Source organism: Lutra lutra, chromosome 3, assembly GCF_902655055.1.
Source record: "Lutra lutra chromosome 3, mLutLut1.2, whole genome shotgun sequence".
NCBI classification, from domain to species: Eukaryota; Metazoa; Chordata; class Mammalia; order Carnivora; family Mustelidae; genus Lutra; species Lutra lutra.
The window spans coordinates 132,112,716-132,129,998 of NC_062280.1; the positions used below are offsets into that span (position 1 = coordinate 132,112,716).

General features: G+C 33.9%; 1 protein-coding gene across 13 annotated transcripts in view; it reads left to right on the forward strand.

The window, feature by feature from the left end:
• Positions 1–17,283, forward strand: part of NBEA (neurobeachin) — a 677,938-nt gene that overhangs the window by 446,160 nt on the left and 214,495 nt on the right. For all 13 annotated transcript variants that reach the window (XM_047723145.1, XM_047723148.1, XM_047723152.1 and 10 more), the window contains one exon: positions 115–239. In XM_047723145.1, the coding sequence (XP_047579101.1) occupies positions 115–239 (125 nt within the window). The remainder of the gene's footprint in view (positions 1–114; positions 240–17,283) is intronic.

Genomic DNA, 17,283 nt, shown 5'->3' on the forward strand with positions numbered 1-17,283 from the left:
CATCTTAATTTTCCATCGAGACCAAGGAAATAAAGCTTTAATGTTGTGTAAAAAATGTATTTCCCATTTTACATTGTTATTAATAGTGACGACTGTTTATTTCCTCATTCCTAGCCAACTGCATGATTTCTGGCGTTTGGATTACTGGGAAGATGATCTTCGCCGAAGGAGACGGTTTGTTCGAAATGCATTTGGCTCCACTCACGCTGAAGCCCTTCTCAAAGCTGCAGTAGAGTATGGTCAGTACCAATGCCTCTTACACAAAAATATTCTGGATATGACATAACTCTTTGTGGTTGATAATTCATTTCTTCCCTAGCACTTAAAATTCTCTAGGTTATAAGTCAGAAATACTGTCTTCTGCTTTATCCTTCAGCATCATGCAGGTGACACTTAATCAACCTAGTTTTTCGCCTGTGATGTATTTTAGACCTTTCAGCTTCTTAATAGAGTTTATATAACTCTATGTAAGACTCTGCATAACTGATTATTACCCAACATCCATCCATCTCATACAGCCTAAACCAAGAGTAAAGTGAATTTCTTTTTCAGTGCCTTTTCAACTTTGGTGACCTAGACACAAGGTGTGAAAAATATATACAATTGTAATCGCATACTCAGACTTAAATATTTTTATGTATAATTTGTATATGTGTACACACACTCATGTATACTATGTGAATATATATATGAAATATATATACACATATGTGTGGTGTTTTTATTAGTATATATGCACATATTTGTGTATTTAACTGAAATAAATGCCTTATTAATAATCTTATTATGTAACATTTTGTATTACTATTCTATTCTTTTCAGTCTAAAAAATAAAATTAAATAAATAAATAAATAAAATAAAATAAATCCTGCTACAATATGTCCATTTAAGTTCCCAGTCCTCCATTGGGGTTGCAAATAAAATTTTTAAAAGACCATCTCACATTAAAGGTATCAATTATCACACAGTAGAACTAACCCTAATTTGTCCTTTAAAAAAGTATAACAGGGATGCCTGGGTGGCTCAGTTGGTTAAGCAACTGCAGCTCAGGTCATGATCCTGGAGTCCCAGGATCAAGTCCTGCATGGGGCTTCCTACTCATTAGGGAGTCTGCTTCTCCCTCTGACAACTCCCCTCATCTTCTCTCTCTCAAATAAATAAGTAAAACCTTAAATAAATAAATAAATAAATAAATAAATAAATATAAGGTATAATAAATAGAAAATACCAAAATATTTTTATAATTTAATAAAAATACTGCATTTTAAAATTAAATTAATACTTGCTGTCTACCTGGAAATCTAAATAGGACTATTTTGTCCCATTTTTAAGTTCTCTAATAAGTTTAAGTGTGATTTATCATCTCAAAATTTTATAAATTCTATACACTGAGAAAATACCATTAATGAATACTGTTTATTCATTTTTGTTATTAACTACTTTTATTCTTAAAATTATTTTGTTATTATGTTAATTTTCATTTACTTGAATGTGATAAGTGAGCCATCTGCTTTAAAATTTATGTAATTTATAAACATTCATAACTATTCATGTTCTTGATGGATTAAACAGAGAAAATACTTAATCCTGTTAAAAAGAAAATGTACGAAGCTTTTGCAATTTGTTGTGCAAATAGTCTGTGAATTAATATAACTTAGTAAGAGTCAAACATAATTAAATAAATACATGAGGATTTCATATGAAACTTATGCCTAAGATAAAAATTACAGCATAACTTTATATAGTAAAAGTAACTAATGGAAAGAATATACTAAAAAAAAAATAGAAAAAATTAGGAAAAAACCTTATAGTTGACCAGTAGTATAGAGAATTTCTTTAATCAACAAGAGAGATCACCAAAGGGATTTTAGCACTTAAGGTATTTAGCACTTAACTTGAGCTATTGTATTTATGCTTAAAATGAGGTATTATCTTTATGCTCTACAGAAGAGATTTTTAGAAATACCTACTTCAAGTGGCATACTTTGTAATATGAACTTAAAATAATTTAAACTTCATTGCATATACCTAGTAACTTAGACTTTTTCACCAACACATCCTGTTTGAATTCATCCCATTTGAAAATAGGAAACTCTAGAGATAATTTATAACAGAATTAGGCTAAATTGATATTTTTTGTGATGATGAGTTGCCAAAGGTTTAATTATATAGGATCCATATTTTACTACATTCAGCATTCTATAGGTTGCTTTTAAAGAGTGTCTTAGAAAAAAAAAAATTGGGGTTCTCTGTAAAAGTGGATGCTTTAATTTATAAAATATCTCTATTCTTAAACCATTGTTAAAACCTATCAGAAACAAATTTTTTTTTTAATGATATATTATATGTACATACATTTTTTTTTTTTATGTGACAGAGAGAGAGAGATCACAAGTAGGCAGAGAGAGAGGGGAAAGCAGGCTCCCGGCTGAGCAGAGAGCCCGATGTGGGGCTCGATCCCAGGACCCTGAGATCATGACCTGAGCCGAAGGCAGTGGCTTAACCCACTGAGCCACCCAGGCACCCCCAGAAACAAATTTTAAAATCTTTTAAGACATCTGGTTGTCAGGTTTTGGTAATATAGTATCTATTGTTAATGAACCTAAACTGAAAATAGTAGTCTAACTTTGAAATAGATGGAAGCTCTGGGTGATACTAAATATTCTCTGTGTGTGGTATAAGAGTATTTTAAAAAAATATGTAGCAGTTTATGAATTTTAAATACTGAATCATCATCATCAGTATTCAGAACTTACTATCTCTCCTGAGTTGGGTTCTTTGGTAGCAGTAAACAGGGGCATGTTTTTATTTTATTCATATCTAGAACAAAGACCACATGTATGCCATAAAACATCCAAGAAAGCTATATGGTACCCATTGCCAAAGTTATTATCATATCCTTTTTCTGGATTAAGGTCATGTGATGGAAGACAAAGGAGAACTAAAACAATTCTACCTCCAAAACAATTCAAAATCATACCCCTTCAGCCTTTATCACAGTTCACATCAGTGGACTTTTAGAACCATGTAGACAGTAGGGAGTAAAATATGGAGGATTCTGAAGAGTGAGTGTGAGAGTACTCCCTGGTGTGATCTGTTCTAAGAAATAGAAGGAGGTGGGGCATCTGTGTGGTTCAGTTACATGTCCAACTATTGATTTCAGCTCAGGTCATGATCTCAGGGTCATGAGCTCCACATGGGGCTCCATTCTCAGTGGGGAGTCTGCTTGAAATTCTCTTTCCCTCTGCCTCTGTGCTTCTCTGTCTCTCTCTCAGTTAAATAAATCTTTAAGAAGAAGAAAAGAAATAGGAATTACAAACTGCTAAGAGAAAAATGTATTACTGAATCATCCTCCAAGCTCTTAATGTGCCTCCTAACCTATAAATTCTTTCTCCAGAAGAAATAGGAAACAAATATCAGTAATTATTATAAAGCACTTCACCCAATAAAAATAAGTGTTGAAAACCTTAATTGAAAACATATTTTGTGTATTTTGAATAAAGCTTTTGTATTCATATACTACTAAAATATTCATATAAAAGTCAAAAATTCTGCCCATCATCTGGCCACTCTGCCTGCCTTTAAACATTTAAATGTGTTTAAGTATCTTAGAGTCTAGTGGTATGTAGACTAACACCCAAATGATTGAATGATTTGGTTTGTGTAGACATAGAAAAGGTATATTTTTTGTACAAACCTTCACATTTTGAGAGGACTTCTAGGACAAATTGAAATTCAATGTGTTCCTTGCTCTACTTTAAATATTGACACTATTTCAATTTCCCTATGCATTCTAACTTGAAAGTTAAGCATTAAATACACAGAAACTCTGCTATAATCTATGGTCAAAAAAATTTGTATTCCTCTACATTATGGCAAAAAAATTCTTTTAGGAACAGAAGGAAATATTATGAGTGGAACTTTCATTATGGCTAGAAGTGTTTGAATCAGTGATCAAGGTTTTCAGAATTTTAAACAAGTTGTACAAGCTGAGGAGGTAATCTTCAATTACATCGATAGGGAATACTTACATGGCCATCGGAACAGCCCCTGGGATTTGAACACTGGTCAGGTCTCTCTGTTCATTCCTGGCATACTCAGTTTCCAGACTGTGAGCCTGGATTCATGTAAGAGAACTGAATCTGAACTAGCAGACTTAATATTTTATTTAAAAATTTTTTAATTATTTGATTTTTCCCTAAATTCAGACATTTACATTAAATTATAGTTAATTTTCATGGGATGGGATGGGCAGGAACATTTAGCCATAATTTGAACATTCTTTTCAGGCAATTTATGTAGAGTCACTAAGAAAATATATTAACAGGGCTTTCTTTTATATGAGCAAATAATCAGAATTGGCTATATTTTCAAGAAGACAAAAAGGACAATAATTTTGTTTCATATTGACTTTGGAAAGCTTTCCCTTCAAGTTCATTATTAAAACTTTTGGTTGACCTTTTTCTGCGGGAAAACATCTTTAATACTGATGGAGTTTTTCATACTTCTTAGTAATACTAATGAGTTGAATAATTTATGAGGTTGTCATGTGCAAAAGATTTGGTGTGATTTGATATACTTTCCACCTTGGTGTTGGAATGTGATTAATAAAAACCTAGAGGCATGCGATTTTTTCCTGATGCTTAATGTTCTTATTTTATATGTATTCAGTATATTATTTAGGTGTTTTCTAATGGTAAAATTTCATATAAGTGCAAATTTTATTGATGACTGAATTTTACAGACCATAAGGAAGAATATAAGGAACATATTTTAAAACTCATAAATACATCTTCTAACTTGCAGGCTTTTCTTCTTTGGGACAAATTAGCTAATGAGGAAATGATTGAAAAGGGAGGTTTTGTATATTGTTTATATATTTAAATAAAACCTGAAGTGGTCAACTTCTGGTACATTTTTGGTGCTTAAAGATGATGCTATCAAAGGATAGTGCAGAATCCTAATAAGTTTGGTTGTCTTTGTGACTGTCGATTATCATTTAAGACTCTGTTTCCCTTCCATAAAATTATAGTGGAACAATGTTTCATCAAAGCCTAAGATCGCAAACTCCCCCATGTCTCTGATCAAAGACATCATCTTAAATAGGTCTGATCAGGCATTGCAGAAGAGGGCAGACTGCTTCAGCTGGAAGAAAAAAAAACATGGAGCAAAGATGACAAAGTTAATCAGTCATTTCTTTGACAATAAATAATAAGATATGCTGAGAACTGCAAATGAGAACATCCTTAGGTTCCTCAGAGATGTGTCTGCTTAACACCTGATTTATCTAAGCTTGTGAAGCCATCAAGATATGACCTTGATGAATAAAAAGCAGCTCTGTAATGAATCTGAATTAAATTAGTTTTGATGGTATATGCGTGGCTACTGTAATGTGCTACTTGCAGAAATAAGGAAAGCACTGAGAATAAAAAATTCTAATGCATCTATAAAAATTGTTCAGAAAAAAGCTAATTATCTGACTTCTTTTTTAAGAGTTTACAGTTATTATCATATTTGAGAAATACGATTTGATTTCTTTACTTAATAGCCTATTGTTCGTCTTATGTAGAAACACTAGCAAACGTACTGTTCCTCGATAACTCCATTTTAATTGGTGTATTATTAATTGACTCCATATTTGGAATGAACTAGGTGATCTGATTATGGTTAAAATAATTCACTGAAAATTGAATGATGTAAACTCTTCGAAAAGAGAGGGAGAAAAAGAAATGTAGGGGACCATCTTTCAGCTGTTTTTGGTGCCAGTGTCATATTTTAATATCCTAGCATTCTCTTCAACCTTTGGTGCTTTTTTTCTTTTTTTAAGATTTTTTTCTTTATTCGTTTGAGAGAGCACATGAGTGAGTGAAAGCAAGACTGGGGAGAGTCAGAGGGAGAGGGAGAAGCAGACTCCCCACTAAGATAGGACCCTGAGATCATGACCTGAGCCTAAGGCAGATGCAGAACCCATTGAGCCATCAGGCACCCCTTTACCCTTTGGTTCTTATAGTCTCCTAAAATAACTAAAACAAATTATGTAATTGCTAAGTTATAAGATATTCTTATCAAATGCATTACACAGACTATATAGCATTTTTGTATCAATAAATGTTCTGGGTCACCTGTGTGGCTCAGTGGGTTAAGCCTCTGCCTTCAGTTCAGGTCATGATCTCGGGGTCCTGGGATCGAGCCCCAAGTCGGGCTCTCTGCTCAGCAGGGAGCCTGCTTCCCCCTCTCTCTCTGCTTACCTCTCTGCCTACTTGTGATCTCTCTGTCAAATAAATAAATAAAATCTTTAAAAAAACAAACAAACAAACAAAAAAAAATGTTCTAACAACTCCCTGTTTTGTGTTGAAGATTCAGATGGTAGGCTTTAAACAGATTCAGAAAAAATCAAATAACCTTATTACTTTAAGAGCATTTATTGAATATCTTCTGCATGCCAAGCATGTGCTAGATGTTGGCTTCAGAGTTTGAGACAGTTTCTACCTTCTAGGAGCACACAGTGTAGTGTGGTGCTTTGTAACAGTTAGGGAGGTACACGTGTGTTACGAGCATCTACTGAACAGAGACTGCTACTAAAATATCTTGTCATGCACAGGAGAGTTTCCACAGAACAATGACAACACAAATCCAGCCCTAAATGTCACTAGTCCCAAGGTTAAAAAATCCTGGTCTACTGGAGAGAAATAGTTATCATAGACAGAAGTAGTCATAGTCATTCATAAAGGAGCACAGGTGAGAGAGTGACTAACTCTGAGTCTGGTGGGTTGGAGTAGACTTCACACAAGTAACTACTTAGGAACCATTTTGTGAGATCAGGTGAGCCAGGAATGGCAGTAGTTAAAGAAATTACCTTTAAATGGCCTCAATATTTTGCATTTTGTGTTCAGCCACTTCATAATGATTTCAGAAAATACCTGATTTTAGATGTGTTATAATCTGAGATATAAACCATTTGAAAACAGAAAATGATATCTTCTATTTATTTCATTTAGAGTATCCACATTAATTCAATTTTGTGCGTTTAGTTGCTGGTGTTTTTTTTTTTTCACTGCTGCTTTTTTAATTTAATTGATAATTGATTAATTTCAAGGTATACATATGGTATTTTAGCCACATCTTTTCATCATTTTCAGTAATAACATTGAAGGATGGGAGTCTGTGAAATAGGTCTACAAATATGGTGTTTTCAAATTTTGAAATGTATTTTTTATGTCAGCACTATATTTCCACTTAAACCATCAAAGACTGTTGAAGATAGAGAGCTGACAAAATTATATTATTGCTGAGTGGCATAGAACTGTTCATAATCTTACTTTATATTCTTTTAGACTAATTTTTCACAAAGTGTATACACAGTTGGCATTTAGAAATAATTACAGCACACTATGATAAATATTTTCTATTGATGTGTATAAAATGCTGTCTGAGCTCAGTGAAAGGGTTTGCCTAACTGAAGAAATAAATTTTAGCTGGACTTGAAAGGGTGAATAGAGATCTTCCCGAGCCAGTAGGTGAGAGGGTGGCCATGTGGAGCAACGGACCAAACCACATGACATAATGTGTCCTGGGAATGCAAGATGGTGGTATGTGATGGAACACAGGACAGTGTAGGGACATGGTACAAAATGAGGCTGAAAGGCCTGTTAGAAACCATTTTGTACAAGGACTTCTCAATAGGTAGAGCCATTAACGAATTTTTATTTGAGAAAATGACAGACCAGAGAAGTTAGGTGACATGCTAACTAATAAGTGGTAGAGAGAACAAAACCTCAGTCTCAATACCCTTCTCTTACTGTACAGTGTGTTCCTGTTGGTACATTTGGAATTTTCTTAACTGCAAGAGCATTATTGAGCATTTCCCCACTTTAAACTTTACCTGTTAAATTTTGGCTTACTCTTGTATCCTATAGAGATATACAATCCATAAAGACATATCATATCACTACGATGAACTTAGTGTCATTTATAGAATGCACTTCTGTGTCTTTTACAAAAATGTACTTTAAAATGTTCTGGGTGTTTTTAAAACTGCTTTAAATAACCGATATCAGCCCCCACCTCTCAGCTATTCCAATTTTTTTAATACCTAAAAAGAAATTTTTGTTTATTATTTTTTTTCTTCCATGTCTCTGAGCCAGTTGCTTATCTAGCCAAAATGCCTCCTACTCCCATTTCCCAGGGTTTTAAAGTAAATTTTGCATACGGAAGAGTGTGAGAGGCTTTTCAAAGAAAAACCAAGCATCATTCCCCAGGTTGATACCACCCACTGCCAGGGGATACGTGCCCACCCTCTCAGCCCTCCTTTAAGTTGCCCGAATCATCTTTTCTTCCATTCCCAGGAGAGCCAGAACTTTCTTCCATTCTACTACTCATCTACCATCTACTCCTCCTGACTCATCATGCAAAGTTTCTTTAATTCTTTTTTCTTCTTTTCTTCCTTCTTTTCTTCCTTCCTTCTTTCCTTCCTGAAGAGAAACATGCTCGTTGTAGAAAATCTAGAAATGCCAGAGAAGTACAGAACAAGGATAAAAGTCACTAATGTAAACATAGCTGATTTTGCTCTTTTCGATGGACTTAATTTCATACTACTCTTTTTCTAAGCGCATTTTGACATAGGAGCCATTATTCAAAGATGAATAATGCATCATTCTGCTCTGTATGATATTTAGAGGGTTCCAAACTGCCCCAAGTTTTCTATATGTTTTAGCATTTTTTCCCACAAGTAAAGTGAGCCATGTGATTTTTAATATAATAAAATCCTAGTTCAGATATTTAAAAATTACCCTAACTTCATGGCTAATCAAAAGCCTACCAAGTAATATCCAGTCTAAAATGCACAGGGATTCCACATTTATCATCATGTATATTCTTAAAATATGATTTATCAAATTTCCTTTAAAAAGCACAGAATGCAGTTTTCTGCATTCACTCCATTAAGAAGTTTATTAAGTTAGCATTTTATACTGATATAGTGGCGCACTTAAATTCAATAATATTTTCTTGCACCTTTTTAATTGCATTTTTTTCAGTTCAAAAATGCTATTTGAGAATATCCCCTTTGTTGGTCTGCTCTAAGAAATATTGCTTACATATGAATATTTTGAATTAGGAATAAATGAAATTCCATTTTTGCTGTCAGAACCAAATTGTAAAAATGCATTGCATGTCTTGGAAAATCAGTATACTCTATTAGCAGGCCTGTCAATATAAAAAGTGCATTCCATTTCCACCTCTTGCTCTAATAACCTTTTCTGTGTTACTCTGAGGCAGTTCATATAATCAGAGTATATTGTCAGCTTACTGGAGTTGGGGAAGCATGAAATGAAAATCACGTTAATATTGATCCAATTCTTTTACTTGCAAGTGTCCTTGATGTCCTTTTCCACTGAGCAATAACTGTTGATGTTAGGTAGCCATTTTCTTATTTTATTTCTTATAGTCCAGTAAATCGTTTACAAGCATAACTAATCTGAATAAGAATTTACCACTTAGAATAATTTCTGTGAACACTTATCTTAATTAATGCCTATACTGCTAATTCTACATTTTACTATTCCACTGAATATTTTCTTTGAGGAAAAGCATACCTGCAGATACAGTGTTTGTCTAGTTTGAAACAAAAGTCTATGCAAGTTCTTCATTGGTAAAAACACAAAGGATGCTGCACTCTGATTTTATGTGCTATAAGGATGTGCTAAAATGGACCATAAGTAACATCAATTATTGATTTAGGCAAGGATTACTATTTCGGAATCAAGTTCACTATAAATTTGAAGCCTGGTATCTTGGGTTTTTAGTTTTTTGGTAGTTTGGATAATACCTCTTTTGGTTATTAAATATATTCTCAGCAAAAATGAAGTGGGAACCACAGTTAAATCTAACGTATTCAGATTAAAATACCCACAACTAAGAAAGGAGGAATTTGGTGTCTGAGAACTGTCTGGATTTCTTCTCTGTGTTTATTAAGTCTGGTCAATAACCATTCATATTTTTACTTAAAGTATATTTGAAACAGCAAATAAAAACCATCTATTTCATTTGTGAAAATACTTGCTTTCGTAAAATGATTTTGTGTTGATGAAGTGAGTCTCCTGACTCAGCACTAGGTATAAAAGAGAAAAAAAGATACCTGAGATTTCTAGTCATTCTATTAGTAGTGTTTCATTCAGTATCACTAACAGGTTTTTATCATTAGGATGTTTCTACCGCAAAATATGAGGGTTTTTTGAATACTGTTCTATATAAAACATGATTTCTTTTAGTCCTTAGTCTTTAGTAGATCTCTCCTTTTATGTCAACATTATTTATGTTTTTTGAGGAAAGAAATGCTATGTCTGTATATAAAGGCAAACACAAAATTTAGTTTTGAATTTAAATTATTGACAATGAAACGTATTTACTTTTTACTAAAATAGTAAAGTGTGTTGTGTGTATGTATATATATATACATACATACATACATACATACATACATACATACACACATACACACACACATATGCTTTCATGTTAAGGTCAGAATAAAATATTTTGAGTCATAGGTTTCTCAGTATAGTAAAAAATGTTCTTTCATCTTCTTTTTTTTTTTTTTAAAGATTTTATTTATTTATTTGACAGAGAGAAATCACAAGTAGGCAGAGAGGCAGGCAGAGAGAGAGGAGGAAGCAGGCTCCCCGCTGAACAGAAAGCCCGATGTGGGGCTCGAACCCAGGACCTGGGATCATGACCTGAGCCGAAGGCAGCGGCTTAACCCACTGAGCCACCCAGGCGCCCCAGTTCTTTCATCTTCTTTGAAATGTTCGACATTATAAAGTTCTCAGCAGTAGATTGATTCATACCTATTATTGCATGATAACATGTCACCATATCTAATGTAATTAGTTGAGAGGTACCTTTATCTTAAAATCTTTTCTTTTTAGTGAAAATTAAATAATATCTCTTAAAGTTACTAAAAGCACTGTTCTATAAAAGTATTTGTGGCTCTGATTTCAGCTTTAATGAGGGAAAAGTAATCTTTATTTTAAAATACCCCGAGGAATTCATATGTCATTAATACTTCTAAAGGAAATCATTTAGGTTTGAAAATGAATTGCAGCATTTTTTTATATTATTGAAGTATAACTGACATTGAACTGCAGCATTTTATCTTATTTACATAGGGGTAGATTTTGTCAAAACAGATTTTACAAGCTAGAAATATCATGAAGTTGTATATATTGAAAAGAATTTTTCATTCACAAAAGAATGTTATTTTGTGAAACTGACTTCCAGATGTTTAGAAACATTAGAATTGTTCCTGATGTTACATTTAGACAGAATTGAAATAAAACTGAATTTCTCTTCTGCCCATTTTCTTCCAGTTGTTTTCTTCCAGTGATAGAAGAAAGTATATATTAAATGCATTATCTATGTATAATTCTCTAAAGCAAATTCTGATAACAAGTTTGTTGAGAAAGCTGTTCTTTTCCCTCAGATATCTAAGATATTAAAAATTCTTATATCTTAACATAGCGATCTAGAAAATCAAAAACACATGTCAAATACATTGATCCTTGTGTAGTTTTATTAAATAATATCTTTAAATGAGGGCGCCTGGGTGGCTCAGTGGGTTAAGCCGCTGCCTTCGGCTCAGGTCATGATCTCAGGGTCCTGGGATCGAGTCCCGCATCGGGTTCTCTGCTCGGCAGAGATCCTGCTTCCCTCTCTCTCTCTCTGCCTGCCTCTCCATCTACTTGTGATCTCTCTCTGTCAAATAAATAAATAAAATCTTTTAAAAAATAATAATAATATCTTTAAATGAATATTATGTTTATTGGGAAGAAACAGTTTTTTAATGTAAGCTGTTTACACTCCATTTACACACAAACACTTCATGGCACCTATCCACAAGCTATCCTTCCTGTCTTCAGGGAACATACCATCAGTGGAGGAGATGAAGGCTCATATTTCATTGTAGTGAATATAAACAGAGTAATGACAGCATGGCAGAGGGAAAAAGATTAATCGCAACTGAAGGAAAGGAAAGCATTAGTTGTTGAATACCCATTGTTTGTTAGGCACTGTACGGAGACCTTACATGCATGAGTTATCTTGAGTTTTTTAATCCTCACATCAGTCTGCTTTTTTCCTCCTTCATATAAATGTTAGAAACATTATTATAAGCAGTAAAGCACTGGCTGTATTCTTGTTCAATTTTGAGTTGTACACTTAGTAAAATATTTCTTGCTAATCCATCTATTTTACCAAAATCTTAACAATCGTTTTGATAGCTTATTATATAAGTAAGCTTTTCGCACATTTCAAAGTATTTTAGTGTCCATTGTCTCATTTTAACATTGCAGTAACCCTGTGGGAGTTTGGTTGATAAATATTTACTTCCTCTTTCACAGGTTGAGAAAAAGAAGTCCAGGGATTGGTCTAAATATCTTTTAAAAATATGTTCTTAATAGACGTTTGGGAGGAAAATAAAGTTAGAATTGCAAAGCTCATATCCAGCATTTACAAGACTATAAAGGATGTTTAAAGGGAAATAATTTACATAGTGTGCATATAAGATGATGACCGTATGAATTAGGCTTCTGTTTTCATGTGCTCGTTCAACATTATTGATTGCCACTTTGTTTGATATTTGACACATATTTAATAAGATAATACCCAAATAAAAGACTCCAGAAAAAAAATATCAAAAAATCATGGTAATATATTTTGACTTATTTGTAAGATAAAAAGTTTATACAGAAAAGGGAGTAATCAACTACACTGAATCTTGAAGGACGAGGCAAGTAAGAGAATTCCATGTAAGAGAAATTACATAGGTCAGATTTAAACACTTGAAAAAGTGTTGCATGTTTAGGAACAGAAGCATCCAGCTCTTGGGGAATATAAGATGTGAAGGTACCAAACTGGTAAAATAGTGAGGTTAAAGAAGTAGGGGCCAGATCATGAGTCATAGACCATGTATTTAATTGCACAGATCAAATAACATTGAAAATGTATTCTTACACAGCAGATTCACATTAGATGGACACATACATACATACATATTCTATATAATTTTTTTATATTTTTAATTAAAATTTTAATAAACAAATTAAAGCCATATTTCTATACTTATGCAAAATAAATAATAGCGCAAAACTGGTAAGAAGCAGATGCTCTGCTAAAATTGGCATGTTATAGGTTTATATCTTTCCTCTGTGTGCATTAGCCATATATTATTTACAACTTTCCTATCGCTATAAATTACTTTTCATCTTTATTAGTATAGATGTTTTAGAGCTGTATAGAATATGTATAGAATAATTCCTTAAACAGATAAACTACCATGTAGTCTTTTTCTTTACATTAACTATATTTGTCAATAAATAAGAACAAATAAAATAACTTCTTCACCTTGACTGTCCACTTTCCAGATAGACATATTCTCTGAATATTATTAAGTTAATGTTTCCAACTTGTCATTTCTATATTTTAACTTATACTTATTTAAAAGATAATAATAATAGGGGCGCCTGGGTGGCTCAGTGGGTTGAGCCGCTGCCTTCGGCTCAGGTCATGATCTCAGGGTCCTGGGATCGAGCCCCGCATCGGGCTCTCTGCTCGGCGGGGAGCCTGCTTCCTCCTCTCTCTCTACCTGCCTCTCTGCCTGCTTGTGATCTCTGTCAAATAAATAAATAAAATCTTAAAAAAAAAAAAGATAATAATAATATAATTATAGAGTAATATTAGAGTATAATAACAATCCTAGAAACATTTTAGTTCTCTTGTTACTTTGGTTTTAAAATACACTTTGTTTCTATTTGTTAAAATAAATTTATCGAAAGAAGAACTTTATTTAGTTTTGTCTAATACATTATTCTATACTAGATAATGTTTTTACCCACAGAGCTACAGGCATATACATTTACTAAGAAATCTTATATGAGTATAGAATGTTTTTCTGTAGTTGTTATTTGTCACATGATATGGAAAATAATGTAAAAATAATTTTGAATTTGGATTAATCTATAATTTGGTGGTATTTTATTACTTCTGAACCTTTCTAATTTATGGCATTTTGATGTCTTCTTAGTAAATAAGTATATATGCCTATACTATCCAACTTTTTACACATAATTCACATTTTCAAATTCACATAATTGACAATTTCAGATCACAGGGAGATCTGGTGGTTTGTAGTATTCGCTTGTTAATTTCTTGATGAATGGCTAAAGAGGCCAAGAAGTGCACTCAGTCCAACATGTCTTGTGAAGATAGATTATCTCAAGTAAATTCTCTTCCCAATCAGATTTTGATTTGTTGGGTGTTAAACCAATTCTTTCTAAGGACAGTGTTTATAAGCCTTGTAATGAGACAGCCCTTTGAGACCTTACCTCTTTTTACTTGTAATTTTGATGAATGAAACTCTAATTCATAAAAGATATTGTGATTGAAATGCACCTTTGGATCTTGTACACTTTAATTTAGATAAATGTTTCATGCAGTACCGTAAAATCAGAAAGTTTACTGAGCTACAGACTGATAACACTTCAACAGGGATGGTAAGTTCAGCGTGTCGATATATGCCTCTTAAAGACATAATTGTTTTACTGTTTCAAAACTAGAGAGGATAAAAGTGAAAGCTTAATACACATTTCAGAGCTCACCTTTCTTTGACTACATTTACTTTATTTGTAGATGTTAATAACACAAGAGTAAGGTATATCTCTTTTCTTAATGACAAAGCAGATTAAACATGGTTGTCCACAAGGGGAAATTTGTTTTATCAGGCTGACTCATACTTAAGGAGTTTTATTGATTATTTCATATAAAGAACCAAGTTCTCTTTCATGTAAATACATAAATTCTCTAATTGGTCCCCAAACTGGAGGCAAATCACCAGGACTCTCTGAGAAATCTTAGGATTTTCAGGTTAAGAAATATCCAGAGGTGGGCGCCTGGGTGGCTCAGTGGGTTAAGCCGCTGCCTTCGGCTCAGGTCATGATCTCAGAGTCCTGGGATCGAGTCCCGCATCGGGCTCTCTGCTCAGCAGGGAGCCTGCTTCCTCCTCTCTCTCTGCCTGCCTCTCTGCCTGCTTGTGATCTCTCTCTGTCAAATAAATAAAATCTTTAAAAAAAAAAAAAAAGAAAAGAAATATCCAGAGGTAACTTCTATGTCTCAGTTTATTCATTTGTTTAGCCGATATGAGGGCTCGCTCTGTACCAGGCAGCGTGCTGAAAACTAAGAATACAAAGACTGCAGTTTGTTGCTATAACTGCAGTAATAGGATTTATAAGGTGTGATGAAATCATCAAGGAAGGGGCACACAAATTTACCTTAAGAAATCAGAAACAAGAAAACAGAGTGGGTAGAGCTGAACTCCGTTTGGGTTATGTTTGTTACAAGTCGGCTGGTTGCCCCACACTGAGGCTGCAGAAACGAGGCCGGAGCCCTGTGGAGAAGACAAGCACATAACAGATAACACCTGTACAATGTGGTAGAGTTCTGTGTCAACTGTGAAAGTACAGAGCAGTTGGCTAGGAAAGGCCCCCAACAAGGGTGAGTTTGGAAGATCGTATAGGAATGAGCCCCAAAAAGGAGGAAGGAAGGAATACACCATACAGAAGGAATAATATTAGCCCAGGTAAGAAGGTTTGAGGAGCTATAAATGGTTCATATTGCTGATGATAGAGAAAAGATAACGCAAATCTGGTATTGAGAGGATAAAATGCCTGGCCCAGCCATGCTAAGGAGTTTAGATTGGGACTCCTATCATATAAGCCTTGCATTGAGTGTTGTTGATTGGGAGGAAACATTATGCAGCAGGCAAATATCCTCCACTTATTTTTGCTTTGTAATAATCACTCTGACAAAAATGTGGGGGATGATGTAAATAATGGGACTATTGAAGACCTCCAGACCAAAACAATGGTGGCCGGAGCCCAGGCCATGGCAGTCATCAGGATGACCCCTAGGTTCGTGGCTTAAGTAAGTGGGTTGATCAAAATCGGGGGAGGTGGAGAACTAATAGATGATTCATTCAGTTAGGGAAATGTGGAGCTACGAATATCCAGCTGCAGATGTCTAATAGAAATATGGCTATAAGGACTTCAGGAGAGGCTTCTCAGATGTTAATGATTGGATTCTCCTCTTTTGTTCTCAGATGATGCAAGCTCTGAGTTTCTTAAATTAAGTTACTACCCAAGAAGCAAACAAGTTCTAAGGATAGCTACCCCCAGAAGAGTTCTGTTTCACTGGCTTTATATCATCAAGAAAACGAATAAAAATAATATAAGGTTCTGGAGCATTCAGTAATCAGTCCTCAGTCTTTTATTCCAGAAGTAAGAATTATCTGAGGGCCAGTGAGAGAAAAATGTACATATAACCCATTTAATGCCCCTCACTTGCCATGTAGGATTGAGTTGTAATAATACTGTTTGTTTCTGAAGTACTTATCAAAATATATATTTAACAATGTATTACTTGATGCTGTTATGCTATTTTTTATACATGCTTTCTAAATGCTGTTATCCAGTCAGAACTAGGATGACAGACTGTACCTCTGTGACAGTTACATTCTATGGTGCCTTTGTGTCATGACTCTGTTCCTCGTGTGTTTTTTACTCCTGTATGTGCTACTTTTGAACCAACTTATTAATGTTTTAGTGAACAGACTTGGCTCTGCGTCGCTAACAAAAAGAAGCATGCAAGTTGCAATGAAAGAGACTAACACTTTTACAATGCAAGTGTTACGGCAGCTAAATGTGCTTCCAAAACAATGGTTGAGCAGATACCACAGACCGTAATGGGCTGTTAGAAGTCCTATATTGGGCCTGGGAGAATGACCAAAAGTATTGTTAATTGTTAACTGGAGGGCATTTTGGCCAAAGTCATGGCAAGATTTGGAGAGCGATTACGTATGTACACAGACACTTTATCAGTCCCCGGAACTGTGATACAACACTACCACGCAGGAAATGCTGCTTCCTTGAAGCCTATATACTAATACTACAGCTAGAACACAGTAAATTACATTCTCTTCCAGGCTGAATTCCAACCTCAAGTGACATGAAATTTAAAAAAAAAAAAAAATATATATATATATATATATATACACACATATATATATATATGTATATATATAAATTTACTTGCTATTCAGATAATTTTAGAATCATCACCACCTGCCAAAGCCAGTAGCTGAAGTGGCTATTCCTTAAAAAATTGAAATATAATATTGAAATATAAATATTGAATTATATCTGTTAAGGAGTCAAATCCACTAGGGATTCAAATGC